This window comes from Charadrius vociferus, unplaced genomic scaffold, assembly GCF_000708025.1.
Source record: "Charadrius vociferus isolate BGI_N301 unplaced genomic scaffold, ASM70802v2 scaffold839, whole genome shotgun sequence".
Taxonomy (NCBI): domain Eukaryota; kingdom Metazoa; phylum Chordata; class Aves; order Charadriiformes; family Charadriidae; genus Charadrius; species Charadrius vociferus.
In genome coordinates this window covers 41,547-59,396 of record NW_009650168.1, presented here as the reverse complement: position 1 = coordinate 59,396, position 17,850 = coordinate 41,547, and the positions used below count along the sequence as shown (strand labels likewise).

The 17,850-nt window shown below is 37.9% G+C and overlaps 1 protein-coding gene across 1 annotated transcript in view; it reads right to left on the bottom strand.

Moving 5' to 3' along the window:
- PAWR (PRKC, apoptosis, WT1, regulator) overlaps nucleotides 1–8,674 on the bottom strand; it is a gene marked incomplete at its 5' end in the record, with an annotated part of 36,805 nt that extends 28,131 nt beyond the window's left edge. Inside the window, one exon of the mRNA XM_009892465.1 lies at nucleotides 8,546–8,674. Within this exon, the coding sequence (XP_009890767.1) occupies nucleotides 8,546–8,674 (129 nt within the window). The remainder of the gene's footprint in view (nucleotides 1–8,545) is intronic.
- Between the last annotated feature and the right edge of the window lie 9,176 nt (nucleotides 8,675–17,850).

Below are 17,850 nucleotides of genomic sequence, written 5' to 3'. Positions count from 1 at the left end.
CATTAGCTGGGAATTTGAGAAACTGCTTCCTCTTCCTTCTGGCCATATAAAAGCTCCAAACCTGTGTATAACACCAACAAATTTGCCAGCTTACGCAATTCTGCAGCATAACTCAACAAACTCAATACTGAAAGCAACAGTGCAACCACAGAACAAATGCCTGCTCATACATGCTGAGTATACAGCAGCAACATCCGTAGATAAGGAAAAAAAAGAGAAGAAAAGCAAACAAAGGGGGAAAAAAATCTTAATGGAATGATCACAACTGCACTTAAAAGATAATACAAGAAAGAAATAATAATGCATGCACGCTGTTTCCCACTTGGTCTGCACCATGATTTAGAAAGTACCTGACGAGTAGGCTGCGCTGAACCCCCTGCAGTTCCCAGACAGAGCAGCGAATCTAAAGCAGGAGTAAGAAGCCCCCTCACTGCCTCGTCTACACAGGTCAAGGCTTCATTCAGTTTTAGTTTTCATGCAAGTCCTGTGATGAACAGCGTATAGGCTCACAAAACCGAGTATTCATTTATAAGAGACTTCATCGGTACATTTAACTTTATTTACTGGGACTGAAATGCATTCCCAAAACAACATTTAAAGCTTAAACCACTTATCCACTAAATTAAACTTTAATGCACACAGATGTTGAAAATGTACATCATTTTGTATTTCTTTCTAAGAAAAGCAAAGTTTGCTTGTCAAAGGTAATCAAATTTACGCTGACAATGACCAGGCACTGAATACTAATGATCCCTTTCACAAACAAACGGAAAGATTTCTCTTTTTGATCAGTTGTCATGAAGACAGATGTTGATAACTGTGTATTAGTATTTCTCTACAAGCGTGGAAGTCACACAGAATCACAGAATTTTCAGAGTCGGAAGGGACCTCTAGAGATCACCTAGTCCAACTCCCCTGCTAAAGCAGGATTGCCCAGAGCACATTACTCAGGACTGCATCCAGGCGGGTCTTGAAAATCTCCAGAGAAGGGGACTCCACACCCTCCCTGGGCAGCCTGTGCCAGTGCTCTGTCACCCGAACTGTAAAGAAGTTTTTCCGTGTATTGGAACGGAACTTCCTATGTTCCAACTTGCACCCATTGCCCCTCGTCCTGTCACTGGGAACCACCGAGAACAGTGTGGCTCCATCCTCCTTCAACCCACCCTTTAGATATTTATAAGTAAAAATAAGGTCTCCCCTCAGCCTTCTCTTCTCCAGGCTAAAGAGTCCCAGCTCTCTCAGCCTTTCCTCATAAGGGAGATGCTCCAATCCCTCAGTCATCGTGGTTGCCCTAAAGTCAGATGACTCAAAGTAGGGATGCCCAACCTGCATCCCCAAGGCTACACATCGCCAGCCAAACAACTTCATCTGGTTCCTAGCCACTTTACAGCCACCCGCTTTCCCTTTGGTCTCACACTGGTAACTGCTAGCTCTCAGCCTCCCCATTTCTTAGGGGCACAGGGGACCGCGATTTCACTGGTAAGCACTTTCCGAAAGCAGCAGCGTTAGACAGTGCACGCGCAATATAATTGAATCAGATTTGCTGAGCACGTGCAGATCCTTTGGGAATGTAAACCCCACTGAACATGCATGGATCAGCAGCACTACACATAGGCACACATATACTAAATTTGCTCACATAAGAGGAGAGGAAGAGGATTTTGGCAGAGAAACCTATGCTGCTACAACAATGTCTATTGCATAGCCTATTCAGCTGAGAAATCCAGACTTCACTGTTTCGAAACTCAGTGTCTATTAAAAAACACACACAATTTAACTAAAAACCAGCAATCTCATTTTTGCAAAACAATTCATTCAGTGTCTTTAAAGCCTCCAGTTATACCAGACAAGACCATGATGCAACATTATTATTCCTAAACTCAGAGTAAGTTTCCTTGCGGAATAATTAAAGAGTTACTAGAGGAGGTGGGTTTTTTCCAGCCTCCAATAATACAGACAAGAAGCACTTAAAGAAAATTAACACTGCAAAGTAAACTAATTCAGAACACTGTTGACTTATACAACTTTCATTCAAATTCTTACAACTACATGCATCATGATACTGCTTTCCTGACATCACCACATGATGTATTTTTCCACAAGATCTCTCAGGCAGAACACAAAGAAGAGTACTCAGTGAGTGGTGTTCAGTATTTTGCGTTGGCTTGTTTTTCACAAAGTGGCCACCATGTCTTATTACCTGCTACCAGTATAGTCAAACTGCTCTGAATACAAGCCCATATTGCTAGAAACTACTAGAGTGACGGCCTGATCATACGCGATCATGGAAAGATGGAATTCCTGTGTTCCTGTTTTCCTTATGCAGATCACAAGAATAATTTGGGCCTCCCGAGCCATACCAACCACGGCAGTTAAACATCTGAAGCACCTGGTTCATGTCATGAACTGTTCAGGGCAGCAAATTCCCTGCAACTGATGTCATTTACTTTAAAAACACTGCACACACAAGACTGGAGATGCAAATATATTAAAAACATTAAGTGATCTTTTAATAATTAAACAACATTGAATTTGAATACTTTTTAACCCATTTTTACAGGAACATTTTCAGACATACAATAAGACATCCTCACGAGTCTTTCTATTGCGTTCACTATTATTGCTTAAGTGCTTTGACTGTTTCCGTACCATCTCTGTGAAGTGGACCACATTCTTAATCTGCAAACAGAAACCCAAGATGAATATTACCTGGTAATTAACTGTCAAATATTAGAATGACACAACCTGAATTGGCAGAAGTACATACGACTTCATATACTCGAATACAGATCCTCCTAATTTACATATTTCTGCATTTTAATCACTATTTACTTACTTTTTTAAACAATACCAATATTATAATCACATTATTATGTAAAATAATCCCTGGCCCAACATCTGAAGAAATATAGCATAGAAAATAAAACACATACCTTAATACAGCTGGGCATGCCCTGTAGCACAACTGCATTTTCTCTACGGACAGAAATTAATACCAACTAACACTATGAAAATATGCTTATAAAAGATGAATTATTACTCTTAAATGCATGCACACAGTTCTCCTTTGCAACAAGTATGTGAAACCTAGATGCAAAACATCTTTGTAAAGCTGTGGTCAGGTATGAATAGCTACGAGTATCATTACGACATACTTTGTATAATGAGAGTAATTGCCAAATGATGCCATATGACATGACACTGCTGTGCAAAATTAAAAGCTATGAAATGCAAAATGGACAGGTATAAAGTGTAACGCGTGTTGAGACGCTTATTTGGCAGCATATTCTTGGCATAAGATTCAAGTGCAAAACTCTGGGGAAGCTTGCATCAGGCACGTTTTCAGCTGTGTTTCCTAATGGAGTTCCCTGCATTCCTTGCAGTTTGTCACGCAGCTAACAAGTTAGAGACTTTTATTCCCTAATTTTATTTTATTTCCCTTTTTATTTTATTTCCCTTTTTTTTTTTTTTAATTCCCTAATTTTTTTTATTCCCCTATTTTATTTACTGCTTTCAGCATAGCTTATAAGGTGCCCCTAGTAAACATTTACAGCTTTGTAACACTGGCGTACATCACTGCTTCAGAAAATTTCAACATGTTGGGTCACATCTAAAGTAAAGGATGGTATTTAAACAACCAGAACTGCACCAGAGCCTTTCTGTGAGAGTATCTTTGGACCACATCCCTTTTAGAAATTGCCTGTAATGTTCTGGTGAAATGTTAAGGTTTTTTAGAACAAAAGGTTAAAAAAAGATTAGATGTGGTTTTCCTTCAATTTTCACAGGCTCTTGGATGACTTACAACTAAATAACTAAATGGTCATGCTAATAAATGAAGTTTACGTTACTTCACCAGCCATCTAACCTATTCACTACTGAAGTTTACTACGATGAACCCGATCTGCTGTGGAACGGTTTTGTAATTATACCATTAGATGACTTGATTATGTAGACATTTCATCCTATCCTCACCTCCAAACAACAAGAAGGATTCTTTCAAAGGTACTAGGTAATTTCTACACTGAACAGAACGATTATCCAAGCATCTACCACAATCTAATCTCTCACAGAGAACAACAACCTGCATTGCTGCTACAGAGAGGAGTGAGAGCAATCCAAGACATGGCAATACTACTGTGTATGCAAGTCAGTGTCATGAGTTGAAAACTAGAGCAACTTCACCTGTTGTCTTGGATTAGTAGCTCCACAGGGATTCTGTACGAAGATCAAGCTTTAGCCTGTCTACTAATGCATGTAATTAGAATTTATTTCAAGAATATGATACATATAATGACAAGGTTCGATGCTGCAAATGAACTGACATTTTTTGTCCAGATTTGTCTACTGTTGTTGACTGTAATACAGTACAGATGCTTAACTGTCTCAAACGTATCTTACGAAGTTGTATCTTGTATAAAATAATTAGGGAAGATCTTAAAATTTCTTGAATTTCTTGTTGGTGCACAAGGCCTTCTATATGGTTTTTGGTTTTGAGTATTGGCACAAAAGTAGCATTTGTCCACCTTCTGGAATTCAGCTGCTCTTCTAAGAGACTTTAAAAAATAATCAGTAAGCTAATCATTTTGCCAGCCAAATCTTGTCAATTTTTGGATGCATATTACCACGTACATCTTCTTCAGTTATGAAAAGATATGTTCAGAGTAATGAACATCTTATTTCTGTCCAACTGCAAGGAAGACATTGCTATCAAAGTTTTGCACTAGTTTCAATTTTACAACTGCTACTAAGCAAGAGCTACATTTATATAATTGCGAGACTTCACTAATTCCTAAAATAGTAACTTTAGAACTTCAAAGTAGTAACTTCAACTATGCTTGTCCTTAGCATTACAAATGTTTAGCTTATTTGTAAGAGTTTTAAGCTTCACTACATATAACTTAATACTCTTAGTCTGCATCCCTGTATGCATCAGTGAGTAGTCCACAACACAGTGACCCAAAAAAGTAGGAGAAAAATCAAGCAAGGAAGTCAGAGCCAGATGTAATACTTGTTTTGTGTTTGGGAGTGGTTTAGTTGGTTCTCCTGGTGAGGTGCGGTCTTCCACACTATCTTTTGCTAAAGTTAAGTAACGGTTCTGATTGTAATTGTTTTTCAATGTTTATAATGTTGCCAGATCTGTCATCTTCCATATTGTCAATATAAAATAATTGAGAAGCTGATTTCAGCCAAGTAGTTCTGCTTCAGGAAAAACACTCTCAGCTCTGGTATGCCTTTAGCTCTATCTATATGCTTTGGATCAAGGACTTCAAATTCAGCCAGCATTTCCAAAACTGTAAATTTTGCGCATGAGAAAGATAACAGCAACTTCTGACAATGTTATAATAGAACTGAAAGACCAGGTTAAAGATTGGAAACAAAACATTTTTCAGCAACATATTTATGCATCATAAATTATATCAATATTGACTGTCTTGTTTCCCATATAACTATCACAGTAATTATATATTTTTAAATTTCATAAAATGATTAACACAATGGACAAATCAGTGAACACATCTATAACTGCAGAAGTGTATTCTGCTTAGTAGGTAGAACTAGAATAGATATTGGCCAATGGCAACTGGAATTGACTGAATTCTTAGATCTAAAACATAAATTCTAATTTTAGGAACAGAATTAGGCCAAACTGTTGCACAGAGTAGAATCACAAGGAAACTAAGCCATCAAAGCTGAAAAAACACTGCTTTCAAATTCTGTTCAAATTGGGTAAATTGGAAGCCTTCTAATAAAAAGCGAGTTGACAGAGTCAGTAATAAACTGATTAAGTTTTAGCAGCTACAACTTTCTAAGGTTCCATCTGTTCTGTACATGTGCCATCCTGGGTCTTTGCCAGATCCCAGGCCTGAGATTCTCTTCTGTATTGTCAGTGACAGGACACCCCTGCTGTGTTCTGTCAACAAAGAAGTAGTGCCTGTTTGAATACGGAGGTGACAAACTTGGAACTGTGTAGGATACAATTAATACAGACAGCCTGGTTAATAGAAACTGAGATTGTTGGTCAAGCAGAATAGAAAATACGGATGAAAAAAAATGGGGCATAGGAATATAGCCAAAGCATTATGTAATAATACCATTACGGGAAACTAAAAGTGACAACTTTCAGAATATTTGTTGAAGAAGTGAAAACAGAGAGAACTCAATAATAACTCTAACAAACAACTTGGAAGAAGTATAAATACATTTCAGAATGCCAAAGAATCTGCAAAGACAATAGATCAAATTATAAGAGGCGTGCTCAGAGGAGACAGTTTCTCTGCAGAAGTATTTTTTCTGGTGTTCATCATGGAATGGAAAAGCATGGTAAGAGTCTCACATCAGAGCACTTTTTCATGGAAGACTCAAAGAGTCTATTTCAAACAGAAGCACTGACAGAACCTAAAAACAAATTAACAAATGAAAAAAAAAGCTAGTTTCCAGAATGACAAGGTATATACTCCTTGAGCTCTGAAGGAACTATTGATGTTACTGAAAAATATAACAGCTAAACTACTCAAGATCATATATAATCTCTCACTTTAAACCACCCTAGTATTGGTGATTAACATAATCAGTATCCTTAAGAAGATTCTACAGTAGATGAATAAAGATGGTGCTAGTAAGTCTAGAACAACTAGGGAATAAGTTAGTAAATATTATATATTGTGGAAGAGTCACCAGGGCATTTGTAACACAGTGACACTTCACAAATCTAATGCAGCTTTTAAAGTCAAAAAATATCCAGAAGAGAAAGTTGGTTGGCAGCATACTGAGTTTCAAAAAGGCACTCCCCAAAGCCTCTTAGAGAAATTAAGCCACACTGGCATTAAGAGCTTATGTCTTTCCACGAATAAATCACTGGTGAAAACACAGGAAATAACACTGGGCCCTGATGGTCAGCTTTTGCAGTGGATGGAGTATCCAAAAGAGTTCCATGGCAACCTGTTCTGGGACTTGTGCTTTTCGATATATTTGGGAAGGAGATGTCCACAGATGCTACTCAGAACAGAGAAGATGAGAGTCAACTGTGAAAATATGCAGGATTTCTCTAGTGGGAGTGGCTGAGAGATGAAACAGGGGATGAAATTTAGTGTACATAAGCACAAAGCGAGACAAAAAGGTAAACATACTTCTAAATTTACATATGCATCAGTCTCTGAGCTTGTTATTATCACTCACAGATAACTCCAAATGTTAAGTTAGAGTAGACATACACAACAAAAATAGTAAACTCAGTGCTCAGCAGATAAACAGGCAGATATCAGGAACTGTCAGGAAAGAAACAGAGAACAAAACAAAAAACACCGTTAAAGTACTCTACAACTGCATGCCGTACTGAAGCCTTCAGTTTTGTTTCCTGATCCCAAATAAAATATAGTTAAACCAGAAAAAGCACAGAATGTTACTGAAAACCTCCTGTAGAAGGAAAAACTAAACAGAATTCTTCAGCCTAGAGAAGAGGCAGCTGAGAAGGGGCAATGCTCTCTCTGCAGCACTCAGTCACATAAAGAGGAAGCAGTTGTTCCCCATGTCTTCCACTGGGACACCTTGGTGAAATCACATGGAAACAGATGGCAAGTGACAGGTTCAACTTAAACAAAAGGAGACTGTTCTTCACATTCCAGGTAATTAAGCTGTAGACCTCTTTGCCGTAGGCTCTTCTGAATGTTAACCACATCCATGAGCATATGAAAGACTAGACAAAATTTTATAAACAAAGTGCCTCCAGACCCACTATGGGTGGTTTGAAAACTAGCACCATGTGCTTGCTCTGTTGGTGTATGTTTCTCCCTATGCATGCGTTATTGCCTCTGTTAGAGTCAAGAGGCAGAGCTAGATGGACTCAGTGCTGGGTTCGCACGTGCCTTCGGGTAACAGAAGAGGAGGAGAAACAAGACTGGCTAAAGAGACCGAGGGGACAAAAGAAGAGAGACAGAACATTTGCCGCAGGTAGTAGAGGATGCAGGAGGGGTGTCTTGGGCATAACTGGCAATGTTTATCAGTGGGGGGGTGCTGCAGGACTGAGTGTAAACTGTAGCGAGGTGACTGGAGAACAAAAAGAAAAAAAAAAGGGGGGGGGGGGAAGAAGAGGTTTCACAGATGCAGGGGGTGTTTTCCCTAAGAGTGCGTGTGCTTGTTTCAATCCCAGAATCACTAATTAGAAGTTTGTTAACTAACAATAAACTAAATTAGGAAATTGGGTCCTGCTTTGAAAAGTTTACCTCCAGTTAATTGAATGTGCTAAAGTTATGAGTACTTTTCACTCGAATCGCCAGGTTTCTCTTCCTCTCATTAAATAATAAGTTTTACGGTAAACATCAACACTGTTACCTTCAAAACCCCTACAGAAACGGAGGATTCTGTTGTCAGAACCAGGTCTCAGTGTGCTGAGTTTGGGGAATGGAACCTCATACTCCGTTTTCAGTAATGTGACAACTCCTGAACTTCATGTTTGTTTCCACATAGGTTATAATCTACCGTTAAGTAGGAGTACAAAGAAGGCAGTGTGAGTTACTAATACCAAAATGAGCAAGTGTTAAGGTCTCACCTGAAATAAGTATGAGCCAGAGGTATCTGCACTGGAACTCTCATTTTGTATCGTATTCTGTTGGGTTATAGCATCCTCCTTCTTTCGCTCCTTCTGCCCTGCTTCATCATCTTCATATTCATCGAGGCTCTAAACCCAAAAATATTCAGTTATAAAACAGTCTTTGTATGTTGCTTCATATGCTTCCCATATTTCACAAAATCCATGCATCAGTGAATATTTTCAAAGATTAATTTCATATTTCAGTAAGGCTTAATTAATTGTTTAAATGCTTTTCTTTCCATTAATATTGATATCTCCAATACAAGAACAAAGTTTGACAACTAACTGCTTTTTCTTTATCACAAAAATAAGAAATAAGCAAACCAAGATCCAACTTCACAAAGCTTTAGGCAACGTTGTCTAAGTTCAGTGCTAATCCTGCTCTGAGCAAGAGCTTGGACCCTTCCTAAGGTCCCTTCCATTTGAATGAGTCTACAATCCTGTTTGTCATATGCAATTATATGACCTCTACGTAAGAGATTTTGAGGAAGTATAGAAAAGGGAAAAAAGTTAATTGTACTCTTCACTCAACAGCTGATCTTTTTTGACACAGTGGCATCTGCTGAGATTGAAATGTCAGTCTGAATCACCCATCGTAATTTTGCTCTCCTAGTTTTTGGGTTTGTCTTTGAAAATTTACCATTGAAAATTAGTAATTTTTAAATTCGTTGGACAGTCATTAATTACTAACAATACATATATAACATTTTGGCTCTTCATCACAAATGTTTCATACTAGACTCACTGAAATACTTGATTCAACAGGATTAAGTTTCTAAAGCCCTGACTGCTGACAGGTGAGAGAGACAAAAAATAAATAAATAATCAGTAACACTGCCTCTGTTCTAGCTCAAGAGCCACGCTACAGCGAGGGTAGAAGTGTGACTCAACCAGCTTTGAACTAAGTCAGCTATGTCTACATCGGTCTATTAGTTTAACATACACAAATTTACAAAAAGAAAAAGCACAATCTCATGTTTAGAAGACCAACTTGAAGCAGACACAAAGCTCAAAAAAAATCTGACCACAACATCACAAGCTGTTTGCCAGCACCCTGCAGTAAAGCAAGAGGTGTGTGAGACCTCGTTCCAAAACCACAGGGAACTAACCATTCTAAGGTACCAGAAAAAGCTTCTAGATGAATGTGCAATCGCTTGAAAAACAGTGAACGAGGCTACAAGAGAACAAAGATGAATGTCAAATTATTTCAAGAGAATTTTCCAATGCACAAAAAAGAAAAACGCTATTCTGAGGGTTAGATACTGACAATCTCTGACATCATCTTATCCAAAAGACACAAAACTAATCAAAAGCACATAATGAGAATTCTGGAATTTAGTGTTTTTTAAAAAGAAAACCATTGTTAGTTACTAACTGAAAATAGTAGTAACATACAAAAAATTAATTTCAGCTGTTCCAAAGCAAACACTGCGGTGACAGAACTGCTAAAAAACTGACAAACTAGAAAGGTACATGTTTCCAAAAGTGAACGTAATAAAGTGAACGTAAGTGAACCTGAATAAAGGTCATTTAAATTCTCTCATGGCAGAATCCTAATGCAATTTCACCAGTCTACTTCTAACCAACATTGTAATGTAAATGATGAGGACCTCTCTACTTCTATGACTAAGAAAAAGCTAACATGAAAGATTATTACAGCTGAATTATTATACATTCAAAAACACATTCAGTAAGTGGTCTTCTCAAATAAAATAATTATAAATAAAAAAATACTTAATTTGGTTTTCCTACATGCATTTTTAACAGAGCGTTTAAAAAACACTGTCACAGCACATTCTAGGAGATGATCTTTAAAATCAACATCTTCTATCTTTTATAAACTGTAAAGCTTAAAAAACTGGGTAACATAAACTTAAGTCTGTAGCCTAATTTATCTCATTATCCTAATAATCCATTCTGAAGTGACAAAACAAGAAATAATGAGCCATTACTGCAACAAGAAATGCAGTGATCTTCAGCTCTTACAAAACTAGCCTCCTTCAGAAAGAACTACAAGGCTCACAGAAGGTCTCACATAAACTAAGACTAATGTCATGCAGATGAAGAATGATACTATGTTGGAAAAATACAAAAACTTTCAGATTGTTCTTCCAGCCTCCAAGTTGTTCCTGTAAGAGAATGAGGACCCCAGATAAAATCAAAGGAAAGAGGTAGTTTGACATGAGTTTGGAAGAGCAGCCTCTAATTAGTGTAGGAGAAAACCAACTGGAGACAGAAGAGACCAGTAACCTTCTTTGCATTTCTTTGCACCTTGAAAAGCTTTGCATTTTCAAGGAACAACATTCTTTAAGGAGAAGCATAAAGCTCAAGTTACAATATTGTAGGTAAAAAACAAAAAAAAAGTCTTTGTAGAGATTAAGTAGCTAAGTGCTCCCTTCTTCAGAAATTCTCTCCTTCTTCAGATACATGCTTCTCATAAGCTTTCCAGAGACCATCAGCATTCCACAGAAATATTGTTCTCTGAATACAGTGACATCTGTAAGGAAGGATGTTCTCTCTTTCAATATAAGACCACCTGCTACTAACTATTCTCGTACCAGTTTTAGACAGCAACAACATGTCATCATCTGATACGAAATTTCCAGCCACAAAATTTTAAACTAAGCATTTTCAGTTCGGATTTGCTAGCGATGTCCATTCCCACCCCTTCCTTTCTTCTCAGGAAGGTCCAAAATAACAAGACCGCTAATCAACACCCTCAAAAGGTATTAACACCACCACCCCCATAATTCATACTTCCAAAGTTAAAGGCTTTCTTCCCAAGCATGAAGCAGTTAAGAACAGTTTATGTAAACCTCACTTGGAGCATCCAACCTGCTTTGAAAGCTACTGGGGCTTGCTCCCACTTCAGTTCCCTACATTGGAGCATGCTCCGAGCCAGCTGGGGCCAACACAAGTTTGAGTGGCGAGAACCACAGAAGAAGCAGGTTTTTATTACTTGTTACAGATGAGGTAGAAGAGTCCTAGACAGGTTGCTCCTCATCATTTGCAGCTGATGTGGCACATTTGGCTAGGGGCGCCAATGCCCTCCTGCCCTAAAGCAGATTACTAGTCACTGTCAAGGACCTTCTGTGGTTTCCCAAACACAAAGGTTACGTTCCCCTTCCAAACATACAGACATGCATATACCCACACACTAATTTAAATGATGCCCATGAAATGCTTGCTGAGTACAAGTCAACATGATAATAACTACAGAATTTTAACATTTTACTGCTTTTTACTGAAGTAATTAAGTTTAGTTTCAAAAACCATTAGCCTTAATCAGGAAATCCATTTATTTTGAGTCACGACAAAATAAGCTTTCCTATGCAAAATAATACTTTACATTCAATGTTCTGCTTATGCACTTCATCAGCTTCAGTTCGATCGCTAAACAATGCTATTTATATTCTAATGTAACTTTTACAGTAATAAAAATCAGTGAAAGCCACGTTCCAGTTGACAGATTAATTATTATTGAAAAATTAAAAATGTACAAAGCGTTGTTTACACACTCTAAAAAAAATTTTTGTTCAAACTGCTCTGCAGCTGAAACTGCCTCAGCCCACAGGATGTTTCAATCAGATGCATTACTCGCATCGCAGGCTCCTCTCAAATACTCCACTTTGCTTTAGAAACTAGTTTCATGTCATTGAAAAAGACATAAATGCAGTAATTACTTCCTCTGTCAGTACAGCAGAGAAATGGGCTTGTAACCACCGAGGTGTAATTCTGGCCCATTATACAATTCTCTCTGTCCATTCCCTTCCCCCTGTTTTTTTTTTATTTTATTTTGCTGCTAGGCACATACCATTTCAGATTCTTATTTTCCAGTAAAATCATCCGAGTTTTGTACAGCAGATATTCGATGTGACATTCCCACATCTGATCTTAATATACGGAATCCACAGAAATTCTTTAGGTTTTCTAGCATTTCAGTAAATGTTTGAAGCTGTAGTATAAACATTTTTCTGTAAACCCCTAGTATGGAAAATACAAGCAGAGTAAGATGCTTTCAAAAGAATGAGACTGGTGAAGGAAACAGCCACAAAGATATGCCCACATTCCAGCGCACCACCGGCCTGCGGTTTAAGGAGACATTGTACACAGAACATTTCTAATGATTCACTGGGTTGCGTCCTACAAACGTTTGTGCATCGCTAAGAACAAACACAAATTGGGGAGGGACTGTCTTTTCCGTGAAAACAAGCGGTATTCCTACATGCAAAAGATCAGTTTCCGAGGGCGCACAACCTGCTCTCACCACAAGAAATGGTGCTGAGTCAAAATGTCACCATCCCCATCCCCCTTCCTGCACCAACTTGCTTTTGCCTTGCAGTTCTGCTGGCCGAGCACATATCTAAGAGCTTCCCAATTCATTTCATGAAAGGTCAGACAGGTTAGTTTCAGCAGTTTTAATTAGCCCAGTTGATTTTGCCTGAACGAGATGCAAGCCCATTCAAACTATATTTCACAGAACTCCATGGATGGTTGCGCTACATCAGCTTTTTGAAAACGATGAGCACTTGAGATAGTAACATATTTAACCAGTACAGCAAGATGTGCAAGCAGATACATACTCTCAGTAAAACCCTGTGTTCAACTTCACATTGGGCAATAAACAGAACATCTACAACACAAGCACCATCGGTTATCTTGATTTTTTTTCAGCTTCTTAACTATGTTAACAATCTAGAAGAGGAAACAAATCTAGCCTTCTTCCCGTTGCCCCAAAATGACTCTGAACAATTAAAAAAAAAAATTTCTAAAATCAATTTTACTGCAAGAATATTTTCCACGTTTAGTAAAAGTTCAAAGTGCCCTATCACAACTTCAAGATGCTGAAAAAGTGCAATGTTTCTATTAAACATCAACATTTCCTAAAAACTTCCACAGTAGAAATACAAGACAAGATATAAGAACTAATAAGAATTAACTACAACAAAATACATTTTGGGAATCAACATTATTTTTCCCTCAGCTGACCATTCAGAAAATCCTGGAAAAGTTAACTGGGAAAAAAAAAAAACCAAACCAAAACCACACAACTATTTTACACATAGTTTCTTTATAATCCAGCTTCTTACTACAGCACTGAGAACCAAATGCTTCCTCTCTTTACCATGTGCAGCTCTGATACCTGTTAAATACCATCTTTCTAACTCTTTGCACAGCATGAAACCTTTCGGTCACCACCACTCAAAATACACAGCAAAACCAAGCAAAAATCAGACTTCAATGATGACCCTTTCCCCTTTAGAAATATTATTTTAAATAATATTTTTAAAACATTTTATTGCAATGTCCAGACAGTATCCAAAATAGTTAAGACAAATGGGTTTACAGTAATATAATCTTTTATTCGAACAACAGTATACTCGGAAAAATTGCATCTTTTTCACTATACAAGCCTTTCATCAGGTTTAGCTCACATAAGTGCTTTTCCTTACAAGTTGAAAAACACCCTTATAGAGGGGAAAAGACCTAATGTTATTCATAGGAACTATCTAAAACCTATACTTTTATGGATATGGATTACCCAGTAAAAGACTTTATTTTTTTAAGAACACTTGACCTTAACTCTCACACTAAGAGAGTCCAAAAAAGGATACTGAACTCGAGCACCTTATCTGAATGATCTTTGTGCACTTCTAAAAGCCTACGTATCCAAACGGAGAGGTCCAATGTCAACAATTAGTATGATCACAAGCATGGATTTTTAACCCAGAGAAAGAATAAAGGCAGGAATCTTTGGTATCCAAGATCAAAAGAGACCTGAATGCAGCAATGGGTCAGTGACCAGCATGTGGGCCGCAGCACAGCTGACTGCAGCCATAGGATGCGCTCATCCTTGACCACACTGCCAACAAAGCAAACCAAAAAGAGGAGCATCACTTAGAGATCAATCAGACACACATCTTGCTCTACAGAACTCATAGCATTCCTGATTATAAGTCACATTTACATTTTCTTTGAACTCCATCCTTTTCTCACCCATTATCAGAATTTACAACTGTCTACTCTGTGTACTCAATTATATTTCTGAGCAAATAGTGTTTGCAGTCTTAAAATCCACTTAGAAATGTTCCTGGGGGAAAAAAACCCAACATATTTGTCTGTATTAGAGAAAAATAACAAAGTATTTTGAATTCTTTTAAAGCTTTAAGTAAAACATCAACTACATCAACACTAGAATGCCAATTATCTCTCTATTACAATAACAAAAAGCAGCTATGTTTGCGGTTTGTTATTCAGCAAAATACACTGTTTGGCCACCACTGTCTTCAAACATACCACAAGAATGAGTTCAAAAGTCAAATGTTTAACTTAAACTAATCGCCAAAAAATCCTTTATCACAAGGCCTGTCAAGAATGATTGGTGGAAATGCTCAATTTAACTACTTAGTACGTGATATTAATATTAAAGTCACAGAGTAAAATGCCGGGGATACAAGAGAAACTGCAAAAGACAAGCTAACTAGCATTATTAAAATCCTTCCAGAAAAGCGAAAACATAATAAAAAATATGGCTTGGCAAGCTATCAGAATTAAGCACCAAACTATTTAATACTACACTCAAAGTTAGCATCTTAGACTCCTTTCTGATTGATCACCATCTAAGAATGGAAGTACCAAACAGCAGAATTGACTGAAGATCCTTATGCAAAGAAGTCAAACTGCTGACGCCTGTTCCATGAGGAAATTATACAAATATAATAATGACGCATCCAAAAGAAGTAACAATGCCCTGCTCTTAAAAAGAACACAAAAACCAACATAAAGGGGCTAAGAGAAAAGCAGCCAAATCCTCTTCTCGCCGTTGGTATGATCTACAGGCAGTTCCTGTGCACCTGACTTCAGATATACGGAGATACACGTACTGCAGGGCCCAGACTGCAGATACAGCACAGCTCTACGTACTAGGAAGAGTGAAATTCAACATCCCCCTCCTTTTTGAAATTTTGCACACTGCTCTTCTTACCTCTCTGTTCTAATCAAATTTTGCTCATGACAACACATCTCTTCCCCCTTCTGCTGGTGGTTTACATCTGGTAAACAGTTAATGAAGACTACATTCCGTACACAGAAATCACTAATAGCATTGAACATACAAATCTAAAAGTTATAGGCATGTTCCCAAAAACCACACAAATCAGGGAGAAAGGCGGGGGGGGGAATAATTTTGCTCCAGAGTGAAGTCAGTCACCAAATCCATCTCCTTAGCCTACTAATTAACATTCTGACTTGATGTATCCTGCCTAACACAAAGATCATAAACCAGTGGCCAAGCAGAAGAAACCTGGCAAAACAAAGTTTGCCTTTTTCAGCCAGGAGGAAAAATAGATAGTTTTTGAGGATATTTGTAGAGTTCACAGAAGAAATATTTCCCAGTTTGCGTCATGCCATACATGTTAGGAAAAAACAATAGCAGGTTACAAGAACTGAAAAGAGAACTCATCCTGGATGTATAGAAAACAAGCTATAGTTTACAGACCACACTATTTTTCCTATAAAACTTGCTCCTGTGTTAGACAGGATTCCTGGAGATACCGGTCTTAGAGATAGTGTAAACTGTCTGAAATGGGAGCAGTTTACCCACCGGGAACAATGGCTGAACAAAAGCCACTCAAAGAACAGTTAGATAATGGAGTTAAAATGCCTGTAACCACCATCATTCTGACTTCTAATGCCATGTACTTCTTCCAAAACTAAGCAAACAGGAACAATGCTCCAAAAGAAAGATAGATGTATTGTCATGTAGATAGAGACCATACAGATTGAGCACCCTTCTGTTTAAAACCAGAAGATCAGCAAGAGAAATAATTCGTGAAAAAGATTCACACACTATTTTCAAAAAAGAAGTTTTCCTTTAAATCTGACCATGTAATATACAAAGCATCCAACTCCTGTTTTCTTCCTTGGCACATCTATATGGCACTTCCAAAAAGAAATAAAGATGAGATCGGTATTTGAGGAATGTTCTGAAAGGAGACCAAACAGGTTAATCAGTCTACTGTATTTCTAACTATCCTACCCTCTGAAGCATGAACTTTGTAGCATTTTATATTGTCTGAATATCAAGTTGCATTTTAAAACGTGGGGTTTTTTAAATTAAGTACAGTGCCTTCATAGGTTACTGCTCTCTTGTTTAACAGGCTAATGGTCATTTTTCTTTTTTCTGCCCAACTGAATGTCATTCAGTATTTACTCACAGTGGGTGTGGGACTGGTCAAACTAAACAAAGCCAAAGAGACTGCTGACAACCAAGTGAGCGCAGACAAGCCACGACAATAGAACCAATTCCACAGGAAAAGAAACTCTTCAGCACAATGCTTTTTTGAGAGTTGTACTTTATTTCTCATTTGGGAGTGGGATCTTCTGAATTTGTAGAAAAACTGATAAAAGCATCAACCAGGTTTTCTGCTCTCTCCACTCTTTCTTTTTGAGTCCTAATATTTGTACTACCCAAAGAGGTGTGAGAACTCTACACTCTGCTGTGGGGCAGAAAGGGAAAGGAAGTACTGAAAAAGCCCATTAAACAGAATAAGCATGTATCTGGATAACAACTGTTGAATTTGACTTTCAATAAACACTTTTGAAGACCTCAGCACTGATGCCAGGAATAGAAAGACAGTGGTGATTGAAGCCAGCCACGCAGACAAAGCACATCTGTAGTGCTGAAGTCCGCTAGGATAGCAATGCCCAAAGAAGATCAAAAAAGTTAAAAGTTGCTGCTGCCATCAATATTGTAACTATTTCTTGGGAGAACACCATATACCTACAAGTTAATGCTAGCAACAATGCTGTGCAGCTGCTTCCCAGCCTAGACTTCTGAGATCACCCTCTAGCTCTGCATTTGTAAGGAAGAACTCTTCCTCAGGGGCTCTGCCAACACTGTTTTTTTAATAAACGCTCGCATCAAAGTCCAAGGCTCCTGATGGAAATCCAGTCCAGGTTCTCATAGTTCAATCCCATGTCTTAACAGCACGAAAGTCTTCTGTCACCAGCATTTGTACCCCTGCCTCTTATGGAAACAGTGCTCAGAAATCACAGCTCTTTTGTCCCCATACATTTTGAAGTCACTAGTGACGGTGGTGTGTTCCAGACAGCAATAAATAATATTTGATAATAGATTTGTATCTTTAAGATATGAAAGTTGCATAAGTGGGGCGTGTTGTTTTTTTTTTTTTTAATTCAAGTTTGCTAAAAGTGAAAGATGCAGATTAGCTGCCACAGCAATTCAATGGCTAGACAAAGCA